Below are 25889 nucleotides of genomic sequence, written 5' to 3' on the forward strand. Positions count from 1 at the left end.
GATGTGATGCTTGAATTTTGACACAAAAATACTTACTGTTGAGATGGTGTGTCATTTCTTGTTGATGAGATTTTCTTATGAAGAAAAAAGCTGAGAGCAATTATCACAAATAGGAGCAGCACAATTATGACATAAATCATAAAGTGTTGGCGTTGTGTGAAATGATCTGGAATAAAAGTTTTTCAAAAGATTTATCAATGCATTCTGATGAAGGGTCGTGGACCCGAAATGTTGACTCACTTACAACAATTTGCTTACATTTGCTTACAACAACTTACATTTTTTATGGCACCCTTCAGGCAGGGTAGGGTCTCGAAGAGCTTAACAACAACTTGGATTTATATAGCGCCCTCCACGCCGGACGGCATCTCAGAGGGCTTCACAGTAACAGATTCTGGGACCGAGCCAGGGGGAGGGGAAGGAAGGTGACCAAAGGCGTGGTCGAAAAGAAAGGTCTTCAGCAGAGATAGGAAGAGAGGGGGCGAGGCGAAGGGAGCGAGGAAGAGAGTTTCAGAGCTTGGGGCTTAGTGGCTGAAGGCACAGCCGCCAAGGGTGGAGTGGAGGACTCGGGGAACAAGGAGGAGGCCAGACCCAGAGGAACGAAGGCAACAGGCACTGTTTTGAGGAGAGAGGAGATCAGAGGTAGGGGGGTGCAGAGGAGTGGAGGGATTTGAAGACAAGGGTGAGGATCTTGATCCTCTTTGGGCAGGCAGCCAGTGCAGTCTGGCAAGGACTGGGGTAATCGGGGAGCGGAGTTTGGTGTGGGTGAGAATGCGGACGGCAGAGTTTTGAATAACAACAACAAGATTACATTTGTATAGCGTCTTTCACGTCGGGAGGACATCCCGAGGCGCTAGACAGAGTACAGCATTTCAGAAAGAATAATCTGGATGCTATGGATGGTAGTGGAGGGGAGGCCGGCGAGGAGGGAGTTAGAATAGTCCAGCCGAGAGGTGACAAAGCCATGGACCAGGGTTTCAGCGGCTTTCGGAGAGAGGTATTGGCAGAGACGGGTAATGAGTTGGAGGTGGAAGAAAACGGTGCTGGTGAGGGACTGGATGTGGGAGAGGAAGGATAATTGGGGATCGAACCTGATGCCTAGGTTGCGTATGGGTTCGGAGAGTTTTAGGGGGAGGTCGGGTAGGTGGAGGAGGTGAGAGCTGTGAGATTTTAGACGTTGACAATAGCCAAAGAGTATGGCTTTTGTCTTGTCAATGTTCAGCTGAAGGAAATTTGCACTCATCCATCTCCTGAGATCTGACAGTCAGGCTGACAGAACATCAGGGGACTGGGGGTCCCAAAGTGAGGTGGAAAAATCGAGTTGGGTGTTGTCCACATACATGTGGAAGTGTACCCCATATCTGCGGATGACATCCCCAAGAGGGAGCATGTAGATCAGAAAGAGGAGGGGGCCAAGGATGGCTCCTTGGGGTACCCCGCAAGTAACTGGGTGAGAGCGGGGGGAAAAGCCGTTTGTGCAGATGTACTGCCGGCAGTTTGTGAGGTAGGACTCGAACCAGTCAAGTGCGGACCCACTGAGGTGGATGACGGAGGAAAGGCGGTGGAGGAGGATGGCATGATCGACTGTGTTGAATGTGGCGGAGAGGTCCAGGAGGACAAGGAGGCAGAGGGAGCCCTGGTCACAGATAGAGAGGATGTCGTCTGTGACTTTCACAAGTGCAGTCTCTGTACTGTGGGCGGAAACTGGACTGGAGGTGTTCGAAGAGGGAGTGGGAGGAGAGATGTGTGCGAAGTTGATTGGCAACAACGCATTCTAGAACTTTTGAGAGGAAGGGCAGATTAGAAATAGGGCGGTAGTGGCTGGAGTTTGAGGGAATAGGGAGGGTTTTTCAGGAGGGGGGTGATGACAGCAGATTAGAGGGAGGCAGGGACTGATCCGGAGGAGAGTGACTGGTTGATGATGTCAGCCAGTATTGGGCAGAGGAGGGGGAGCTGTGTGACCAGTAAATTGGTGGGGAGGGGGTCGAGGCAGCATTGGGTGGGTTTCATGGAGGTGATGGTGGGTGAGAAGCAGGAGGGAGAGATGGGGAGGAAGGAATGTAGGATGGGGGTCATGGTAGGAGCAGATGATGGGGAGGCTGAGGGAGACATGGTGGTGGGTGACAAGAGGCAGGAGAATGAGGCTGCCTGGTGGATGTTGTGTATTTTAGATGAAAAGAAGTCCATGAGATTGAGGAGGCCTGAGGGGGCGCATGGAGGAGGTAGTGGGTGGTGGAAAAAAGGATTTTAGGGTTGTGTTTAGCCTCCAAGATGATGTTGGAGTAGAAGGCCGTTTTTGCTCAGGCCAGTTTTCCGCCATCTATGCTCAAGCAGCCGGGCTTGGGTTTTTAGGCAGCGGAGATGGTAGTTGTACAAGGGAGATCGGGTGGGTTTGGAAATGGTCCTGGATTTCAGGGGGAGGAGGGAGTTGAAGGTGGAGGAGAGGCGATCATGGAGCAGCTGGATGGCTGCTTCAGGATTTCCGTGGGTGGGAGGCCAGAGGGATAGGATGTTTGATGAAGTGTGGGCTTTTGTGAAGGTTTCAGGGGGTAGCCTTTTCCAAGGGCGGTAGAGAATGGTTGAGGGCTTAGTGGAGGAGAGAAGGATGTGAGAGGAGAAGGAAATGAGGAAGTGGTCCGAGATGGCCTTGTCCAGGTTTCGGTGAGCCCAAGAATATCAAAGTGCTCGTCCAGGATGAGGTCGTGGATGGTCAGAAATGTCAAGGCTGTGGGTGATGACGAGGTCAAGGGCATGACCACGGTTGTGGGTAGGTGAATTTATATGAGATTCAGGGAGGAGAGGAGGGCAGTGAAGTCGGCAGAAGTAGTGCAAGGGGAGTTTAGGTGGAGGTTGAAATCGCCCATTATGAGCAGGCGTTCGGAGCAGAGGGACAGGGAAGAGAGGAGAGTAGAGATGTCTGTGTGGAAGGAGCCGGAGGGCTTAGGGAGGCAGTAGACAACAACAAGATTCCATTTATAGAGTGCCTTTCACGTCGGGAGGACGACAAGAAGGATTTTCAATGGGAGAGAGGGATGGAAGAGGGTGAGGTGCTCAAAAGAGGGGAAGCAGCCAAAGGAGTAGGGGCTAAGACCAAGGGAGGCTTTGGAAATGAAGACCACCCCTCCGCCACGTTGGTTTGGATGGAAGGTGTAGCCTGGAGGGAGGCTTCGCTAGGGGGATGGGTTCATTGGGGGAGAGCCAGGTTTCGGTGAGCCTAAGAATATCAAGATGCTCGTCCAGGATGAGGTCGTGGATGGTGAGGGCTTTATTTGAGAGGGAACGGACATTTTGGAGGGAAATGCGGATGGGTTTGCTGGAGGGAGGAAAGAGTGATGCGGAGAGGATTTTTGGGTATACAGGAGAGAGGGTTGTGGAGAGTGGTGTGAGTGGAGAGTTGGGGAAGGTACATATGAGGGAGGGGAAGTTGGGTTTGCCTTAAGCAGGCGGTTTGAGCGGAGGGAGTGAATGATTGGACACTTGGGGTTGCTGCTCTGGGATAGCCAGTGCCGGGACCATGATGGGCCCGGCGGAGGATGCCCAGGCTGGAGCAGAAGGAAGTGGTGATGGGGTTGAGGAGAGAGCGAAGGCGGGGAGGGCGGTGGGAGAGAATGACAGAGGGGGAGTAGCAGATAGAGGGGGGTGGGAGGAGAGACATTTAGAGTGGAGGGGGAGGCTTGGGTTGGGGCGGCAGCCAAAATGCTCACGCAGAGACCGGGAGCGCGCGATCAGCGGGACGGCATCAGCCCTCAGGCTGTGTGGTCATGGCTGGGATGGCAGTGGCAGGAGCTTAACATTGGTAGAGCCTCACGCCAAGTTGGGGGAGATGACCGTTAGCACAGTCGAAGAGGAAGATCATTGGGTGTAATATGAAAATAGGGAAGAAGGGGGCAAGATGGAGGAACTGAGGGAGAGCATTCCAAAGTTTTGAGGCCCAGTGGCTGATACTTAAATCATTTTATTTTTAAAATATCAGCCACTAAGCCACTGATGGTGGAGCAGAGGGGACAAGGGACCAGCAGGGGCCAGAGCCAGCTGAGTGGAGGTGGCAGGGCATGAAGGTATTTGTAGACGAATGTGAGTATCTTGAAGTCAATCAGTTCTGTGATAGGGAGCCAGTGGCCTAACCAGGATGAGTGTAATGGAGTGCAAATTTGTTGAGTTCCTCACGATGTAATACAACGAGGCTGACCAGCATTCCTCAGAATGATGTTAGTATTTTAATACAACCAAAGTGACATTGATAAGCTGTTGTACCATACATACAACCGGGGACGTGTAGCTCGGATTCAAGGGTGATCAAATCCTTCCTCCGGAAGAGATGGTGACCGCTTAGCGTACATCGACCCATGTCCTTCTTCTGTGTTGGTTTCTTCCTCTCCTTTTGATTTATTGGGTATTACGCTTTTATAGTCTACTTTCATGCCAGCCCCTGACCAGATGTCACCAGTGGTTTCACCGAAACTACTCCTGACCAGTTCATGCTAGTTCTTACTTTGTTTTACTTCATGTGCAATGTATGCTAAGCGATCACCATCTCTCCTGGAGGAAGCATTCTTTCAGGCCTTCTAATCGCTTTTCTCATCATCTTATCAACGAGGATGCCTTTGTTCATGCTGCATTACACTCTCCTTCGGAATACACACAGGCTGAAGAACAAAGTTTCTCCCTCTCTGTCTCTCTTGTGGAAACCAGCCTGCTTGAGATGAGAAGGGGGGGGGGGGGTGTGGGTGCTGCCACAGACAGGCAATGTGATGGAGGTGATGGAAAGCTGTCCTGGTCAGGAACCTGATGTGGGATAGGAAGGATCGCTGGGGATGGACCGTGGAGGTTGAGGAGGTCAGAGTTACAGGAAAGGGAGGCAGACCTTGTGGAAAGAGTGGGCGATGGGGCAGACTGGGTGGCTGCTCTGGGGCAAACATGATGAGTGCTGCGATATGTCTGGCAGAGGATACCCAAGCTAGAGCAATGGAAGGGTCCAGGAACGAGAGGAGGCGAGGAAAGCATTAGGAGAGAAGAATTGAATGTGTATATCAAAGTAGAATTGTAGCCAATCTGGGAAGGGCACCTCGGGTCAAGAGCTGCAGTGAAAAAGCGAGGGAAGCAAAGCGATCAGCAGGGTATAGTGAGCTGCAGGAACGGAGGAGGCTGGAGGACACAGTGCAGAAGAGAGAAAGAGGGTTTGGTACTCTTGGCTTTATTTATTCGGTTAGACAAGAGCCTAGGGCTGTAAATAATTTAGAGAGGGTTAGAGAGAGAGAGAGAGAGAAAAAGGAGAGAGGTGAGAACGGACTGGAAGGGAAAGAAGGGAGATTCCAAGATGTAGGCAAACTTGTATACATCGTATCAAATCCACGTTAATCAATAATGTATGCTGTGCACGTGTAATTCAATGCAGCCGGTAAGTGCTATGTGGTGACGAGTCAAGACTACTTCTCCCATGATTCATTGAGTATGACCTGTGGCCACAAGTGCTGGAATCACATTGCATCACGGGAAGTGACATTTTTCTGCACAAGTGTCGACGGAGCAAGACTACGTTGCCCGTGATTCAATGTAGCCGGTTGGCTGGTGCACATGTGTCACCGGGTCAGAACGTTATTTCCGACAATCCAAGACAGCCAATAATTGCAGGAGTAGTGGAGGGTAGGGGAGTGGCGTTACGAGTTAGGTGATAAATACAAATAGTGCAAAGAAATCAAAGTGGTTTTGATAGGAAACTGAATGGGGCCGGAGTCAATGTATAACTTAGGTAATAACACGATTTATAAAGATAAGAAGCATTACTCTATTATTATATTATTATTATTGCATTATGTTCTTTCATCGCTCCTTATTCATCCTTTTTCTGGGGAAGGATGTTAGTGACACCCTTCTCCTCCAGGTTGCCGCTGCTTGAAGGGTCAGCTGGAGTGGACAACGTTACAATGCGTGGCTTATGCATCAATATTTTATCTAACCTTGAGTTAAAACCTCGGAACATCCACATGAATATTTTATGACAATGGAAACTGGCAACAGAATTGTCCAGTAATCATGGAAAATACGTCTTGCTGTACTTTCAGAATTAGATCAAGAATCAATATTGCTGAAAGGACTGTCTACATTTTGTTTGATATTATGAATGTCGCCCCTGGGGGAGGCGGTTGGTTTGGAGCTGAGCTGGCTCCGAGTTGATGATTCTTGGAACAGAATATCAGAAACAAGTCAAACCTCTGTGATGATCTCATTAGTCCAGATCCTGAGCTGGTCACATCTGCAGTACTGCAGGGCACTGCTGATGTCAGACCAGCTAATCTGGCTCATCAGTCGTTCTTGGAAAAGCAGACCAGTCACTGGGGGCAGGGATTCTTCCCAGTCAGCTACTGTAAGTCAAAAATCTAAAGGATAGAGTGGTTTAAGAAGAACAAGCAGCAGGAAGCTTGCCAGATAGTACTCTCAATGTCAAGCTGTGCTGTTTTAACTGATTACATTCCAGCAGCACACCAACGCACAGCACATTCTGGTGTCCTTAAGGCTTGTCTATTGCCAAACTATGCCTATTATTCTCTGGAATTAGGATGCAATGCTGCATTGTGCATTCTATCCAGACACAGGGAGATTTCTGTTTGTATGTGACATACATATGTGTAACTGATTTGGATATTCTTAAGGTTGGTGATAGGCTTCCCATGTGTCATAACCCCCGGCTGATCAAAAACAAAATCCTTTTGAGATTTCTTTATAACATCAATACAGATCCTTTGTTTGGTGTTGACAGTTTTGACCCCGACTGTATTCCCCTCAGGTTTTTCTCCTTTCTCTGGACCCGACCTTGATGTCAGGGCCCTCATAGAGACATTGTACACATTCTAAAAGGCTCATCCAGCCTCACCTGTGGTGCCATTTCCATGTTGAAACATTGGTTGTAGACCTCCCTCACCAACATACCACAAGCAATTATCACTATGTTGTACTTGCCAGCAATTACCCCTACAATAAAAATGGATTATTGCCTTGTTAATATACTGGCACAATTAAAAATTCAAAAACAGCACAAGGTCCCTTTACTCTAGCAGTGTCTATGCCATTGAATTCTGATTCTAAAGATTCATAATGAAAAGCTCTCACCTGCATACAGATATAGAAAAGCTTTAGCAGAGCCAACTTTGTTATACGTTTCACACGCGTACAGCCCGGCAAGGTCAGGAGTCATCCTAGGCAGTGTAAGTATCCCATCTTCTTGTTCCGTGATGGATTTTGGGAATGAATCATTCTCTCTAATAAAAAAAGAAAACTGCTTCAAAATCAAAGAAGACAAATACAACAACAACAACAAGAAGATTCCATTTATAGAGCGCCTTTCACGTCGGGAGGACGTCCCAAGGCGCTGTACAGTTGGGTCAGGACCCGAGCAGGGGGGAAATGGTGAGGGGAGGGAGCGAGGAGGGGGTAGAGAGTATCCACATATTCATGTGGATGTTCCGAGATTTTAACTCAAGGTTAGATAAAATATTGATGCATAAGCAATAATTGCATTTGATGTGCTTCAATTAAAATAAGTGTTACAGTAATTGTAATCAAACAGTTCAAATATTTCTCAAACTATATTGATAGCTGGTGATACCATTTATTAGCCGCTCAAGGAAATGTATGTGGAGTTCTGTAGCTCAGTGGTTATAGCACTCGCCTTGCAAGTGGGACACATGGGTTCAATTTCAGGCAGGGCGAAACCATGGGCAAGTTTCCTTACTCCACACGCCTAATAATAATCCCTCCAAAACAAAACAATAATAAATTGATCATTTTCAATCCACGATGGTTTGTGGGACACTGCTGTGCGCAATTGGCTGCAAGGTGGTGGTGGGGGGGGAAGCAAAGTCTCTTTGTGTCTGAACTGGCTGTAAGTTGATATGCCTGGCAATGGAATATCGGAACCCTATGTGATGTCTCTTTAGTCCGATTCATAGAATTATACAGAATTATACAGCACAGAAGGAGGCCATACTGTGTCTGGTTCTTTTAAAAGAGCTATCCAAATCAATCCCACTCCCCCAAACTCTTCCCATAGCTCTGCAAACTTGTCCTCCCCAAATAATTGTCTACTCTCTTAAAGGTTCTTATCGAATTGGCCTCCAGCACCCTTTCAGGCAATAATAATAATAATAATAATCCTTGCGTTTGATATAGCGCTTTTCACGTCGGGAGGACGTCCCAAAGCGCTTCACAGAACACACTGTAAAGTGAATTGACTGTATATTTGTGGATGAACGCGGCAGCCAATTGCGCACAGCAATGTCCCACAAACAGTCGTAGATTGAAAATGACCAATTATTTATTGTTTTTGGTTTAGGAGGGATTATTATTAGGCGTGTGGAGTAAGGAAACTTGCCCAAGGTTTCGCCCTGCCTGGAATTGAACTCAGGTCTCTCGCTTGCAAAGCGAGTGCTCTACCATTGAGCTACAGGACTCCAATGCATTCCAGATCTGAACAACTTGCTGTGTAAACAATTTCTCCTCATCTCCCCTCTGTTTCTTTAAGCAACTATTTTAAATTAGTGTCCTCGGGTTAACGACCCACCCTCCAGTGAAAATAGTTTCTTCTTGTTCACCCTATCGAATCCCTCATAATTTTGAAAACTTCTATTAAGTCTCTTCTTACCTTCTCTGCTCCAAGGAAAATAATTCTAGCTTCTCTAGCCTCTCCTGATAACTGAAGTCCCTCATTCCTGGTACCATCCTGGTGAATCTCCTTTGCACCCTCTCCAATGCCTTGACATCCTTCCTAAAGCGTAGTGCCCAGAACTGAACACAGTACTCTAGCTGAGGGCTAACTAGTGTTTTATAAAGGTTCATCATAAATTCCTGACTTTTGTATTCTATGCCCCGATTTATGAAGTCTAGTATCCCATATGTTTTTTTTAACAGCTTTATCTACTTGTCCTACCACCTTCAAAGATTTACTGATATGATTCTTTCATAGATTGCACCATCTAGCTTATATTATACTGGAAGAGGCTGTGTGTATAGAGAAGAGGCTGTGTGTACAGGAGAGACACTGGGAGAGGCTGTGTATATACACGCCTGATAATAATCCCTCAAGAAAAAAACAATAATGATTTGGTCACTCAATCCATGACTGTTTGTGGGACATTGCTGTGGACAATTGGCTGCTGCATTTCATCCACATATATACAATCAATTTACTTTACAGTATATTCTCTGAAGCACTTTGAGACATCTAGAAGACGTGAAAAGCGCTGTATCAAATGCAAGGATTATTATTATTATATATTGAATCTCATCATTCTTCTTCCCCAAATGCATCACTTCGCAATTCTCCACATTAAACTTCATCTGCCACATGTCTGCCTATTTTACCAGTCTGTCAAAGTCCTCTTGCATTCTGCTAGTATCCTCCTCACCGTTTTCTACCTTTCGTAGCTCAGTATCATCTGCACACTTGGATATTGTACTCCCTATATCCAAGTCCAGGTCATTTGGATAGATCAAAAACAGCAGTGGTCCAATACCGACCCTAGGGGACACCACTGTATACTTCCCTCCAGTCAGAAAAACAACCATTCACCACCACTCTTTGCTTTCTGTCTCCGAGCCAATTCTGTATCCATGCTGACACTGTCCCTTTAATACCGTGGGCTTCTAATTTGCTTCCATGTCTCTTATGTGGCACTTTATCAAACGCCTTTTGAAAATTCATATCAACTCCATCAACTTCAATACCTTCACCCACCCTCTACGTTACTTCATCCAAAAACTCTTATCAGATTTGTTAGACAGGATTTCCTTTAACAAATCCATGTTAGCTGTCCTTTATTAAGCCATACTTTTCTAAGTGAAAATTTATTTTGTCCTGCATTATAGTCTCTAAAAGTTTCCCCACTACTGGTATTAGGCTAACTGACCTGTAGTTCCCAGTTCTACCCCTTTTTGTACTGGGGAGTAACATTGAACCAATTACAGGGGATTGGTTCTTGAACAAAGTGGGTTCATAGTACTCCAAGGCACTGTTGATGACAGACCAGGGTGTCTGGCTCATCACAGGACTTGCAGCGGAAGATCAGTCACTATAGACAGGGATCCTTTGCTACTTAGCTCTTGTCAATCCCATAAGGCAAAACCCTAAAGAGCGGAGTAGTGGGGGTGGGTCTAGTTGGGCAATTAAAAAATCCTTACTTTTCACATAGCATCGAGAAGACGACTCAAAGTGAATTTTTTGTAAAGTGTAGTAACTGTATATTTGTGCATTTTTTGGGTCGTGAAAGCAGCTTTTTTTACAAAATGTTTAAACAAACACAGATGTTGGATACATTCTGGTGTTTGGTTTCTGCCTATGTCAGATAGCTGATAAACCTTCAAAAATAAGATTCACATTGGGGCTTGAGACAAATAGTCGGATATTTGAAAAGTCAACGAATAGATCTCTGAATCTCTCATGACATTTCATAGTTGGAATGTGACATTTGCCTTTGATCAGTAGATAAAAAAAATCAGTGATGAACAGAAATAAGGCCGCTGAATATGTCAACTAATGAAAAACATATTCGGACAATAGTAAAGATAGGAAATATCACAAAACAAATAAATGGAAAGGAAAACCTGAGTTAAGAGTCCGTGCACAATCTCCAATTGCTGGGTAAAAGGTTGAATCAAAACAATCCAGATTTCTTTGTCAAGTATACTCAAGTGAAACTATTTTTGTCCCTTAATGCTATATTTCTCTCATGCAATAAAATAATTTTGAATCACTGTACATTCATCCAAAACATTCAGACTAGACAGAAAATTAAGTGTGAAGCCTTTTCGAATTGTTGAAATTATAAACTAGCGTTAGGCAGTTCTGGGAGAGATGGTTTGTTAGCTCAGAACCTTCTCTTCCAGATTTTCCCTCTGTCATTAAACACGTACATCTCCTTGGAACCAACAAGTTTCTGCTAACTATGCAGAAACACATTGCTGATAGGTAAAAAAAACACCCACTTCAATTCCTTTTTACCACAAATGCATGGAGCTTTGTCTGGCTTATGGGACATTATTGTGTGCAAAAGAGCAAAGCAGCAGACATCCCAAAAAAAATGTGAAACGTTGTATGTGTGTGTGCACGGGAACCCATAATGAAGAACAATTTAATCTATTTGTCTTTGTAAGATTACTAACAATCACTCAGAGGGAAGGAATGCCAAAGAATTAGCAGGAAGTTCACTTCCTGTTCACAAAACAACAGGAAGTTCTATACCTGCTCTCTTAGTCAGGGCTACCCATCTTCCTGAACAACAGCAATAAAAGTATTGTTCATCAAGATATTAACATGATTAATATCTTGGTTATGTACATATGGTTTGTGTACTCCAAAGCATGTTCATGAGTTTCTGCAAGTGTCAGAAACATCCTGACCGAAAAAAAATGTTCCTTGGAATTATGCTTATAGTCAGTAGAAATAAGTGACATTTGCTCACTTTGTCCAAGTATAAGTTATAGGTGAAGGGTTAGCATCTGCAAAACATTTCAGCTGCAAGCTTTCTTGCTCAGTCTTCACAGCTGTAATGGTAACCGATTTCATATCTGAAAAAGAGCAAATTGGTATCAGTTTGGCTTAGTTGGAAGTACTCTTGCCTCTGTGACAGAATATTGTGAATTCAAGGCCCACGTTGGGACTTTGAACTCAAATAGTCTAGGCTGACGCTCCAATACAGTGTTGGGGGAGTCCTGAATTGATGGAGGTGCCATCCTTAAGATGAGACATTAAACTGAGGAGCAGTCTATTCTGGTGGCACTATTCAAAAAGAGAAGGGCGTTTCTCCTGATATCCTGGCCAACAATCCGCCAAATAAAACTGATCATTCACTTCATGGCTGTTTATGGGACATTGTTGTGTGCAAAAGAGCGGAGTAGTGGGGGTGGGTCCAGTTGGGCAATTAAAAAATCCTTACTTTTCATATAACATCGAGAGAACGACTCAAAGTGAATTTATTGTAAAGTGTAGTGACTGTATATTTGTGCATTTTTGGGGTCGTGAAAGAGCTTTTTTACAAAATGTTTAAACAAACACAGATGTTGGATACATTCTGGTGTTTGGTTTCTGCCTATGTCAGATAGCTGACAAACCTTCAAAAATAAGATTCACATTGGGGCTTGAGACAAATAGTCGGATATTTGAAAAGTCAACGAATAGATCTCTGAATCTCTCATGACATTTCAATGTTGGAATGTGACATTTGCCTTTGATCAGTAGATAAAAAAAATCACAGTGACGAACAGAAATAAGACTGCTGAATATGTCAACTAATGAAAAACATATTCGGACAATAGTAAAGATAGGAAATATCACAAAACAAATAAATGGAAAGGAAAACCTGAGTTAAGAGTCCGTGCACAATCTCAAATTGCTGGGTAAAAAGGTTGAATCAAAACAATCCAGATTTCTTTGTCAAGTATACTCAAGTGAAACTATTTTTGTCCCTTAATGCTATATTTCTCTCATGCAATAAAGCAATTTTGAATCACTGCACATTTATCCAAAACACTCAGACTAGACAGAAAATTAAGTGTGAAGCCTTTTTGAATTGTTGAAATTATAAACTAGCGTTAGGCAGTTCTGGGAGAGATGGTTTGTTAGCTCAGAACCTTCTCTTCCAGATTTTCCTTCTGTCATTAAACACGTACATCTCCTTGGAACCAACAAGTTTCTGCTAACTATGCAGAAACACATTGCTGATAGGTAAAAAAAACACTCAGTTCAATTCCTTTTTATCACAAATGCATGGAGCTTTGTCTGGCTTATGGGACATTATTGTGTGCAAAAGAGCAAAGCAGCAGACATCCCAAAAAAATGTGAAACGTTGTATGTGTGTGTGCACGGGAACCCATAATGAAGAACAATTTAATCTATTTGTCTTTGTAAGATTCCTAACAATCACTCAGAGGGAAGGAATGCCAAAGAACTAGCAGGAAGTTCACTTCCTGTTCACAAAACAACAGAAAGTTCTATATCTGCTCTCTTAGTCAGGGCTATCCATCTTCCTGAACAACAGCAATAAAAGTATCGTTCATCAAGATATTAACATGATTAATATCTTGGTTATGTACATATGGTTTGTGTACCCCAAAGCATGTTCATGGGTTTCTGCAAGTGTCAGAAACACCCTGACCGAAAAAAATGTTCCTTGGAATTATGCTTATAGTCAGTAGAAATAAGTGACATTTGCTCACCTTGTCCAAAATGAACAAAATGACATTGTAGTGTGCAAAAGAGCAAAACAACAGACACCCAAAAGAATAAATGTGAAAAGGTATATGTGTGTGTGGGTGTGTGTGGGGGGATGTAAAACGAATAATAATATGACCTATTTGTCCTTGTAAACTTTCTAACAATCACTCAGAGAGGATTGTTAAAGAACCAGCAGGAAGTTCACTTCCTGGTCTCTTTATCAGGGCTACCCAACTTCCTGATTAACCGAAATACATTGTTCATCAAGATATTAACATGATTAAATAATTACATAGAAAAGCACCAGCATTAGATTTCAGTTACTGATGCCAATTTATGTATCATCACAGACTTGCAGCAAACAGAAACATCAACAACATCAACGAATGTTACCTTAACTCTAAGATGAGTATAAAGGAATGGTAAACGATTAAAGCAACAGATGGTTATACATACAGTGAATATTTAGCTTATAATCCAATATTTCAGGAGACTTCAGTGCTGGATGTTCCACTACGCAGTAAACGTGCTGTCCATTCATCTCTCTAGTTGGAGATAGACGAAGTGGGCTTGAGACGGTTACAGTCCCATTAGGAGCAGGAGGTGTGGCACTCTGAGTAAAACTGAAATGAAAAGGACTTTCCCAGTTGATGGTAGCTCCTGGTTTGGCATTTTTTGCTAGACAGGTGGCTATGTTGCTTTCTCCACTGTCAGCCACAGGGATGTCTGGATACGGTTCTATTACAATAATGGGAGGAACTAAAGAGGAAAAAAAACATTCTTAATATAGTACTCCTAAAAGTGTCACTTGTTACTGGAATTTAGTTGTGTGAATAAATACGAATGCTAATCTCCACCAGCAAGAACATACCAACAGCAGCATTCAAATTGAGATGGAAAGAGAGAGTCAGGCAGAGATGAAAAGGATCAACAACACCACCACCACCACCACCAAAATTGCATTTATTTAGTGCCTTTCACGTCGGGAGGACATCCCAAGGCACTGAAAAGATAGTTACGGACCCAAGCTGGGGGTCGGGGTAGGGGAGGGTAGAGGGCAGGGGGGGAAGCAGGGAGATCGAAAGCGCAGTCGAAGATGAGGGTCTTGAGGTGGGACTTGAAGGTGACTAGTGAGGGGGCAAGACGGAGGGACTGCGTGATGGGAGTTCCAGAGGGTGGGTGCAGAGTGGCGGAAGGCCCACCTGCCAATAGTGCGGCGAGCAAGGCGAGGAACGTGAAGCAGGCCGGAGCCCGCTGAGCGGAGGGAGCGAACAGGGTAGTAGGGGTTAGGAGGTCGGAGAGTTAAGGTGGAGCAAGACTGTGGAGGGCTTTGAAGGTGAGGACAGGATCTTGAAATGTGTCCTCTCTGTGATGGGAAGCTTGTGGAGTTGGGCAAGGATGGGGGTGATAGGGTCGCAGGGATGACGGGGGTGATTGGATCAGAGAGATAACAACAACTTAAATAGCGCCTTCATGTGGGGTAGCATCCTGGAGAGCTTCACAGCGGCGGAGTCTGACAATGAGCCAGGTGGAGAGGGAAGTGACTGTAAGCACGATCAAAAAGGAAGGGCTTTAGGCAGGATTTGAAGGTGGGGCGACAGGGGCAAGGTGGAGGGATTGAGGGAGAGAGTTCCAGAGATTCAGGGTATAGTGGCTGAAGGCACAGACATTGATGGTGAAACAAACAGACGGCACGAGGGACGAACAGTAGGCTGGAGCCAGCCGACCGGAGGCAGCGAGTGGTGGAGAGGGGGGCTAAACAGATTGGATAGATAGGGTGGTGTGAGGGCATGAAGGTATTTGGAAACAAGTGAGAGGATCTTGAAATCAATCGGTTTGGTGATTGGGAGCAAATGAAAGGCTGGTGTGATAGGGCTATGGAGTTTTGTGCAGATGAGTATCCAGTTAGTAGAGTTTTGAATTAATTGTATTTCCTGTATAGTGGAGCTGGAGAGGACAGTGGGGAGGGCATTGGAATAGTCTTGCCTGAAAATGACAAAGGCATGGACCAAGGTTTCAGTTGCATTGGTTGTGAGGTACGAATGGAGGTGGGCAATGCGAGAGGTAGAAAAAAGTGTTGCTGGTCAGGGAACAGATGTGTGGTAGAAAGGAAAGCTGGGGATCAATCTGATTCTAAGATGCGCATGGGTTCAGAGAGTCTGAGGGAGAGAACGGGGAGGTTGAGGAGTTCAGACCCACAGGAGAGAAGATGTTGGTGGGAGCCAGAGTATAGCTTCCATCTTGCCGAAATTCAGCTGCAGAAAAGTTGTGCTCATTCAGGCCTTGGTGTCCATCAAACAAGCTGACAGGACATCAGTGGACTGGGAGTCACAGCTGGAGGAGAAATAGATTTGGATGTCATCCGCAAACATGTGGAAATTAACCCCATGTTTTTGGATGACATCGCAGAGAGGGAACATGTAGATGAGGAAAAGAAGGGGGCCAAGGATGGAGCCCTGGGATACTCCGCAGGTGACCAGGTGGTGGCGAGAGGAAAATTCATTGGCTGAGGTGAAGTGCTGGCAGTTGGTTAAGTAGGCCTCGAACCATGCGAGTGCAGTCCCACTAAGATGGATGAGGGAGGAGAGGCGGTGGAGGCGGATGGCGTGGTTGACTGTGTCGAACAAGGTGGAGAGGTCTAGGAGGACGAAGGGGCAGAGGGAGCCCTAGTTACAGAGAGGACATCATTTGTTACTTTGACCGGCACTATCTGTGTGCTGTGGGCTGGGCAAAAACTGGACTGGAGGGATTAGGGTAGGGAGTGGAGGATGAGGTGTGAGCGAAGTTGGTTTGCAGTAAAGTGTTCCAGGGCTTTAGGACGGTAGTGGTAGTTTTTTTCAGGAGGGGCATGGTGATAGCCATTTTGAGTGGGACAGAGCCTGAGGAGAATAACTGATTTATTGTGTCTGCCAGGAGTGGGCAGAGGAGGGAGAGTTGAGTGACCAGCAGCTGGGTGGCGAATGGGTCGAGGCAGCATGTGGTGGGTTTAATCTGGGTGATGTAGGATGAGAGGGAGGAAGGAGAGATGGAGGCAAAGGAGTGTAGGATGGGGCCCATGATCAAAGCCATGGAAGGAGGAGTGGGTGAGGAGAAGGAATGGGGATGGTGAGGGACATGGGGCAGGAGGAGGAGGTGACTAGGTGGATGTTATCTATCTTGGAAATAAAGAAATCCAAGACCTCTTTGCACTTGGCATTAGATATTAAGTACCAAAATATAAAAAGAGTGAGAAAGAAAGGCAATGTGAGCGTGAAGAGAAAAAGACTGCTACTACATCTAGGGAGACCACAGAAAGAGAGAAGATATTACTGTGTATAAAATGGTGTATTATAGTGGCAATATAAGACTTGATGGAAGAAGTATTTGGTTAATGCTGTACATTTCACATCATGGCTTGATGTTCAGGACTCATCCAGACCAGACTGATCCTGTTCTCACCAAATGTCCCTCCAGGGAAAGAGTGCGCATTTCATTCCAACAATCTAACTCTGGGATTGCCATGTGTAGGTGGGATGCATGGATGCATTGGATACTCTTATTATCCAATAGTGATGGGTTTCCACATGTATCAGACACTCTCCTGACCAAAAAAAAAATCACAAAACGTGCACACACAGACTAATGGATAATTTAAAATGTCCACCTCCGAGTAAGGTGCTATACAAAATGTAAGGATTATTATTATCAAACACATTCCTATCCCCTGGATTATTTGACCATCTCATTCAAGGTGAATTTCTATCAGCTCTTATCCCACCTGCAAACAGAGACTTAACTAGTTCCTTTTTGATGAATCTGATTAGCTCGTCAATGTTATTGTAAATCAAAACATGAATGAAGAAGATCTGCAATTTTATTTGTCCAATAAAATATTGTAACTATTGTAAATATTGATCAGGAGAGTGTCTGACAGTAATTGTAAATGAGTGATACACTTTCCATACCTCTTACGCTTAAACTTAACGTTTCCTGCAGAAGACCATGTGGGAATAAGGTGAAAATGCATTTGTAAATTCCGTCATCATTTAGCGTAATATTTTTCAATTCCATTGTTCCATTCCTTTCTCCTTGTCCAACGAAACTCATTCTGCCACCAAAATTGTCATCAAAGTGTTGATTCCGCCCATTTGAGAAAACAATGATGAAAAAGTTGATAAATTGTTCATCTCTCTTTCGTTGCCAGGTGAGTTGTGAAACAACCTGTTTTGTGTTGACATGACAAACCAGCTGCGTATCATCACCCAGGTCACGGATTAAGCTCCCACCATTTGTTGTTATTGAATCTAAATAAACAAAACAAAAATATTACTTGGTGACAAACCAATCTGTAATGAAGTTCAGAAAGATTAATGTAGTTTTGTACAAGGTTTAAAAATTGGTGAGAATCAAACCCAAGGAACGAGGGAGAGGCTACCTGCGAGTGAGTGATATTTAAGGGTCTATGAGCAAGCAAGGAAGATGCAATTTGAGAAAGAGGTGTTGGTGACAGGGAGGGGGGAGGAGATAAAGTGGAGCAGTCTGCGAATGAGAGAGAGGCAAGGAGGAGGTGGGAGGAGAGAGATAAACTGGAAGGAGCAACAACACAAACATTCTGAAATGCTTAACACGATGGAGTGAAATAATTTAAGGTGAAAGGAAGGAGAATAAAGAATGTTGGACAAAAGTGTTGTCAAAAACCTGTTTTAGGAGGCAGGGAGATGGAGAGTGGCAGAAAGGAAGGAAGGGACAGCCTATGTGTATGTGAGACAGGCTGGACATAATTCCTCCTAATTCCCACCTTTTATCCAACGAAGATGAATATCTCTGAGAAAATCATAACTTTTAATGCTCAAAGTCCCAGAATTATTGTGGTTACACGTTCACTTTAAAAGGTGCAAAATACTGCACACAATAGTCTGAAGATGGATAACTTCTCATGACGTATCATGATGCCCTTGATCTGTATCCTAGATTCGTTCATAACTGCTTTGTCCAATTTCGAAACCTTCAGTGAACTGTAAACAACAATCGTCTCTAACTCTGCTAATGCACACATTACAGTTTCCTGTTGCAATGTACATTATCTTACATTCATCTGCACTGAATCGAATTGACAGTCCTGGATTTTTTTTGATCCAGAGCACAGCACAAGATCAGATAGTTTGGACTTCTTTTGTTCGAGGAAGTGGACTGCAGTCTTGTGTTTTATTTTTACAGCAACAATCATTGGAATCCTGTTCTGATTTCCATTAAAACACTGGTCAATTCCAACTCCTAAATACTTTTCAGTCTCCACTCTCAGGCAAACTTCCCACCTTTGCTGTAAATATATTGTTGGTGGGGGGGGGGGGGGGGGGGGGGAGTAGAATTCGTATGTTTATCTTGGTTGCTAAAAGAAATATAATTTTTGAACAACTGAACAACTCAGAAATGGACTACACAAATTGAGAGGCAAATAAAAGTTTTGATCAAGGATACAAACTTAAATACACTGAAAGCCGAAGACAAACTATTAGAAAACTATCAATACACATTTGCTTCTCATATATAGGGCTTTCTTCACACAAACGGTTCTTGCGATCCTTGCCAAGAAAACACATACTTAGTTTTCCAACTGAAAAACACACTAATAACTTTGAATGAGATCAAGTGCCTCAGCCCAGTGTCCTGTGTCCGGAAAATGACAAACATGTGTACTTCAGATAACTGTATGAACATTACAACAACAACAACTTGGATTTATATTGCACCCTCCACGCCGGATGGCATCTCAGAGCGCTTCACAGTAACGGATCCCAGGACCGAGCCAGGGGGAGGGGGAGGAAGGTGACCAAAGGCGCGGTCGAAAAGAAAGGTCTTCAGCAGAGACCTGAAAATAGGAAGAGAGGGGGCGAGGCGAAGGGAGTGAGGCAGTTCCAGAGCCTCGGGGCATAGTGGCTGAAGGCACAGCTGCCGAGGGTGGAGCGGAGGACTTGGAGGAGGCCAGACCCGGAGGAACGAAAGCAACGTGCACTGTTTTGAGGAGAGAGGAGGTCAGAGAGGTAGGGGAGTGCAGAGGAGTGGAGGGATTTGAAGACAAGGGTGAGGATCTTGAAGTCGATCCTCTCTGGGACAGACAGCCAGTGCAGTCTGACAAGGACTGGGGTAATCGGAGAGTGGAGTTTGGTACGGATGAGAATGCGGACGGCAGAATTTTGAATGATCTGAATTTTATGGATGGTAGTGGAGGGGAGGTTGGTGAGGAGGTCGTTTGAATAGTCCAGCCGAGAGGTGACAAAGGCATGGACCAGGGTTTCAGCAGCTTTCAGAGAAAGGTATTGGTGGAGACGGGCAATGCATTGGAGGTGGAAGAATTTGTGAGAGTTCAGGTCCATCCAGAGAGCTGATTGGAGCTGAGATAGAAGCAGGCCCATATTGCATCATAAGAGACATTTTCCGTCATAAGTTGGAAATGAAGACAATAAAAAGCTGCTTTTGGAGGAAGAGGGAATTTGGATTCAAGTCGCGAGCTCAGAGCATGATCTTGCACCTATCTTATCTTCAATTGGCCAAATGGTCTCCTAGCTCTAATTTTAATTGGCCAAATGGTCTCCTAGCCTCCTCCTCGTCCCCCGAGTCCTCCGCCCCACCCTCGGCAGTCGTGCCTTCAGCCACTGTGCCCCGAGGCTCTGGAACTCCCTTCGCCTTGCTCCCTACCTTCCTATTTTCAGGTCTCTGATGAAGACCTTTCTTTTCGACCGCGCCTTTGGTCACCTTCTTCCCCCTCCCCCTGGCTCAGTCCTGGGATCTGTTACTGTGAAGCTCTCTGAGACGCTGTCCGGCGTGGAGGGCGCTATATAAATCCAAGTTTTTGTTGTTGTTGTTTAAGATTTGCTGAGAATACTTGCCCTTATCTAAATTGTAACTTGAGTTCCTAGCTTTAGCAGTCCTCTGTTGATTAGATTCTAGAACAAAGGAGTCAACATTGCGAGAAAGGCAGAAAAAGATCTAACTCCGGGTTTGGATCTGCCCGGTTTGGACAGTCACAGCATTGAGCTGGTCAGGAGATGCAGTTCAGAGGAGAGTTGCAGATCTTGTTTTGGTCTTTAAGAGACTGCTTTTGGTCAAATTCCTCCTACATCTCTTTTTTATCTTTCTTTGTAATGTTCTACTGTCCATGACAGTCCTACTATCTATGTAAAATACTTTGAGATGTTTATCTAATATGAAAGCACCTGTAAAAGTTGTGGCTATTTCAATGTTGATGATCAATGAATTTGTTACATTATCTTTCCCCTCCATGCCCTGTTCAGCACAGTATAGATTATTCAATAATTCTTATCTCAAGCCTGCAGCTTGAATTTGTGTAAATTACATGAAATGTTACGGTCCTGACTGATACCACTTATGTGAGTTTTACTGGGAAATAGGTGTGGTGGAATTCTATTCACACTTGAATGTCATGAGTAGAAGGATCCAGCTTGCACTTTGCATAATTGGATTCCGTGTTTTGCCAATAAAATACGCAATCCCTACACTTTACAGTATATTCCGTGAAGCACTTTGAGACGTCTCGAAGGCATCAAATTCAAGGATTGTTATTATAAAAAAATCTTCTCAATTCAATACAGGGATATCAATTTTGTAGGTTTCATGAACTCAAAATAAATTTCTTCACCTCATACCATACTTGCGTCCTTCCGACGTGAAAGGCGCTTTATAAATGGAATCTTGTTGTTGTTGCATGTACGATATGTGCAATGATTTAATATGGGGACATTGAACTTTCTTCTTGTTAAATCTTTGGAAAGTGACATGACTGTGTCTAGGGATGGGAATCAGAGTGAGCAAGGGTTAGGAGTGAGAGCGAAAGGGAGAGTGGGAAGGATCTAGTGTGGGAGCAAATAGGAAGGAGCGAATCTTTGTGTGCGTGGGTGCACAATTTATTATACAATCAAGAAATATTCAATCTAGAAAATTTTCTTTGTTGCTCGACAAAAAATGTTGGCCACCACAACTCCCTCCCATACAGCTTTCCCTCATGTGAAGGTCTATCTTAAAAAAAATAATAGTCCTTTCATTTGATATAGCGCCTTATCACATCTTTGAGACATCCCAAAGCGCTTAACAGAATATACTTCCAAGTGAATTGACTGTATATTTTGTGGGCGAAACGTAGCAGCCAATGCACACAGCAGTGCACCACAAACAGTTGCAGATTGATGTGACCAATTTATTATTGTGAAATTTTTTTTGAAGGAATTATTATCCCAAGAAAAGTGATACGCCAATTGACTAACAACCGGGTTCCTATTTATTGCTAGGTAAACAGAAGCGTGTGGAGTAAGGAATCTTGCCCAACATTGGCCTTAATCTTGAATGTATAAATAATAATAATAATCCTTGCATTTGATATAGCGCTTTTCACGTAGGGAGGACGTCCCAAAGCGCTTCACGGAACACACTGTAAAGTGAATTGACTGTATATTTGTGGGCAAACGCGGCAGCCAATTGCGCACAACAATGTCCCACAAACAGTCGTAGATTGAAAATGACCAATTTATTATTGTTTTGGGTTTTTGGAGGGATTATTATTAGGCTCTGTGTGGAGTAAGGAAACTTGCCCAAGGTTTCGCCCTCTGCCTGGAATTGAACTCAGGTCTCTCGCTTGCAAAGCGAGTGCTCTAACCACTGAGCTACAGGACTCCACTATCTTAACTATCTGATTCAACCACCCCTTTAGGTAGTGAGTTCCACAATCTCATGATCCTCTGCATGAAGCAATTCCACCTCACATCAATTTCTATCTCCTAGTTTAGGGGACATTTTATATTAGATATTCTAGGATTTATTGGTGTCTTGGCTATGCTTGCTATATATATATAAAGATTATAACAATGGCCTCTGTAAATAAAAATGCACGCGTGTAAAAAAAGTTGGCGTGAGCTTGATCGTTTATGCCTAAATAATCAGGGTAAACTGTGAATAAACTTTATAGAAAGATCATTTTAAGATGAAGGCAAATTAATGGACAACTAATAGAAGGGAGTCAGGAAGTAGAAAATGATAAAGATACAAACAAAGCATCTGATTATTGTTGTGGGTTTGGAGGGCTTTGTACAGAGTCAAATAAATTAAATAAAACACAAGTAATTTGGTGTACTTTTTAATTCTATGTTGTTAGAAGAAAACTGAATGTGGACTGGAAAAGAGATTGGGGACATTAAAATCAGCAAAATGCAATCTGGAGCAATGGAGTCAGATTATATATTGAGGTATGTCCAAATGCCATAACCATTGAAGCTGGTGGGAAATTGAGACATAATTGATTTGAGTGGGATTTCTGGATATTTGCGAAAGTACAAATTTCCTATTATAACCTCAAAGGCAGCAAAATGCTATATTCTTAAATGTGGCAGGATATAGTTTGAGAATCCAGAGAGAGAAGATTAAATTGCCTTCAGAGCATATGATGAATATTATGGTGGGGTGTGGTGTCTTGGACAAAACAATGTGACTATTGAGAGTTACAAATTTGGCATGCAAAAACAACGAGCAATGGGACAATTCACACAATACTTTGCAGTACTCAGATTGTTAAGCAAGTTATGTGAGAAGAAGTAATTGCAGATCAAACAGTGATAGGATTTAGAGGTAACAAAATACATAGTTAGCTATTGAACAAAAATACTTGTTTGGAGACTACAATACAAATAAATAATGTGGAAAAAATGTCAGAAAATGCACATATAGGAAATCGAGAAAGAGGAAAAACAAGATATGGAAACAGGCTCAGAAAACAAGTTGGAATAATTCGGATGAGTAGTATGGAGTTTAGCAAATATGCAGGCCAAAACGGATGTCTGATCAAAATTAAGCATATGAGAAATGCGGATTAGCACATCCTTTCAGGTGATTCCCAGTAGAAGGAAGACTATATTTGCAATAGATGCAAGGAAATGCAGAAATAGACAACGAGGGCCAGAGAGGAAAACTGGATGGAGATCAAAAGAGATCAAAGGACAGAAGGAGACCAGAGAGTAAGGAATACACAAGGAAAATATATCTGAGAACCAGGATAGCGCAAGTGCAATTGAGCTCCAATCAAAGGATGGACAGGTTGGATTTATTATTATTCTATTATTATTATGTAGAATCCAGTGTTGGTGAAATGGAGTATTACATCTATGATGCAAAGAATACAAACACAGAAGAAAGGAAGGAGAAACAATAAGTGGCATCTTTATGGTGCACCAAGGGGGCAAAATACATAAAATGCTAATTAACAGCACAAGTGTCATATCTTTGGAAGAATATCTAAATCTGAGAGAACCAGGAAAGGCTGAGATGAGAATGGGGAAAAAAATACTAATGGCATATAACAAAAGGGAAATTGAGATAATAGGCAGAGTAGACAGAAAAAACGCACAAAAGCAAATTGTACAAAAGCTTACATAAAATAATATTAGTCCTTGCAGTTGATACAGCACTTTTCACTTCTTCTAGATGTCTCAAAGGGCTTCACAGAATACACTGTAAAGTAATTGACTGTATATTTTGTGGCTAAATGCAGCAACACAACAGTGTCCCACAAACAGTCGTGGATTGAGTGACCAAATTATTATTGTTTACATGGTAAAAATTTAGGACAGAACTTTTGATTGGAATTCAAGATCTAATTAAAATTGGACTACTTAAAAAAATTAAAAATGTGAATAAGAAAAGTAAACAACTACAAAGTGAGCAAATACTGGAAAAATACAAAAATTTTGGGGAAAGAGAGGATTAATGAAAGCAGAGTAAAGAAACTGTAAAATCTGTGATACAGCCCCTCCGAAGTGTACCAGAAGCCATGAAAGAAAGGCGAAAAGAAACACTGAAGGAAATGGACAAGATAACAAAGAAAAAGTAGAAAATTCACTGACAGGATGAGTGCTATGGTGATCATAGAAAACATTGAAAAATTGTTATAGATATGCTTGTTATTATTATACTAAATGTGTGACATTCTTTTCTGCTCATAAACATGGAAAACCAAAGAAGGATAACATGTATCAATCACTTCACTCGTCAAAACATGCTGACTTGAAACATGGCAGAAGAAAGACTGTTTTACATCAAAGAAACAAAACGTTTTCCTAAACAGACTTGCCATTTAAATAGAGTGCACCATTAATACTGTTAGAAAACTTCTACCATACTAAAATACATACAAAAACAGAATACTAATTTTAACAAAATGTAAAAGGAAAGGTTAAAATACTATACTAATATATCTACAACTATATAATTTCTATTTAACAAAATTTAACAAGAGTAATACATACACATACAATATGCATAAGCTTATGTAAAGAACAATTTACCCCAAACACTTTAAACCTATTATCATCATTTATTTTTGAATGGATTAGTATCCCCTGGAAAGCGCCAATCGATTATTATTTTCTACTACATTATCATTTTCTACAATATTTAGGAAATACAATGTTTGTATCACCTCCAACAACAACAACAAGATTCCATTTATAAAGCGCCTTTCACGTCAGGAGGACGTCCCAAGGCGCTGCACAGTTGGGTCATGACCCGAGCAGGGGGGAAATGGTCAGGGGAGGGAAGGGAGGGAGCGAGGAGGGGGGAAATGGTCAGGGTGAGGGGAGGGAAGGGAGGGAGCGAGGAGGGGGGAAATGGTCAGGGTGAGGGGAGGGATGGGAGGGAGCGAGAAGGGGGAAGAGAGTCGAGAGGGGAGCTGAAGGCTCGGCTCGGTCAAAGAGAACAACAAATAAATGTAGGTTGTGCGAGATAGCTTCAATGTTTGTAAACAGTAGGGTGGGTAGGGTGGGGGGTAATATACAAGCAGAGCCTGGAGTAGGAGTGAATGCGGGCTGCAGAGTTATGGATATTCTGCGCTTGTGTAGGGAGGAACTGGCAGTCCAGCGAAAAGGAACACTATTTGTTGTAGCTGAGCCTTGATGTTGGCAGGGAAATAGTTGTAAAACAGCCAAGCACGCAACCAACGTTGGGTTTATGTGCTGTAAATCTCTCTGTAAGTTAACAACAATTGTGAAATTCTATCTAAAAATGATTCTCTTACATTGTGGAAATCCCTTCAATTTATTGTAAGCTTAAATTTGTAATTTTAGCACAATTAAATTTGGTCCAATTAAACATTTCGTACAATTAAATCTGATTATTCTGCACTGGGTCACATTGCCCGTTTTTATTTGCTTGCAACCATTTTTATGCAATGTTAGAAAGCACTTATAATAATCCCTCCAAAAAAACAAAACAATAATAAATTGGTCATTTTCAATCCATGACTGTTTGTGGGACATTGCTGTGGGCAATTGGCTGCCGCGTTCGCCCACAAATATACAGTCTATTCACTTTACAGTGTGTCCTGTGAAGCGCTTTGGGACGTCCTCCCAACGTGAAAAGCGCTATATCAAATGCAAGGATTATTATTATTATTTATTATTCATCTTAACTCTGTTCACCGACTGACTTCATGTGACTGTAAACAAAGGACAAAGCCGATCATGCGAATCCATGGACTGAACTGTGCAGCTCCATAAAGGTTCAACATAATTAACAAAATCTACATGAAATCCATCGTTGAGGCAGAGAGGACATCTCACAAACATTTTCGTTTGAAAAAAAATCGAATTAAAAAATGAGCGATTACGGTCAAGTCGCTGTGTTGGTCGCTGTGGAAAAGCGTCTCTTT

The 25889-nt window shown here is 43.2% G+C and overlaps 1 protein-coding gene across 3 annotated transcripts in view; it reads right to left on the reverse strand.

Moving 5' to 3' along the window:
* The window catches only part of LOC103177577 (nectin-3), a 45426-nt gene that overhangs the window by 3564 nt on the left and 15973 nt on the right, over positions 1 to 25889 (reverse strand). For 2 of the 3 annotated variants that reach the window (XM_042334601.1, XM_042334600.1), the window contains exons 2-6: positions 17149 to 17487; positions 13661 to 13963; positions 11454 to 11559; positions 7108 to 7256; positions 37 to 166 (exon numbers count right to left, since the gene is read on the reverse strand). In XM_042334601.1, coding sequence (XP_042190535.1) covers positions 37 to 166; positions 7108 to 7256; positions 11454 to 11559; positions 13661 to 13963; positions 17149 to 17487 — 1027 coding nt within the window. Of the gene's footprint in view, positions 1 to 36; positions 167 to 6871; positions 6970 to 7107; positions 7257 to 11453; positions 11560 to 13660; positions 13964 to 17148; positions 17488 to 25889 lie in introns of those variants that run through there. The other variant, XM_007891814.2, reaches the window with a different exon arrangement.

This window comes from Callorhinchus milii, unplaced genomic scaffold, assembly GCF_018977255.1.
Source record: "Callorhinchus milii isolate IMCB2004 unplaced genomic scaffold, IMCB_Cmil_1.0 Scaffold4, whole genome shotgun sequence".
Taxonomy (NCBI): Eukaryota; Metazoa; Chordata; class Chondrichthyes; order Chimaeriformes; family Callorhinchidae; genus Callorhinchus; species Callorhinchus milii.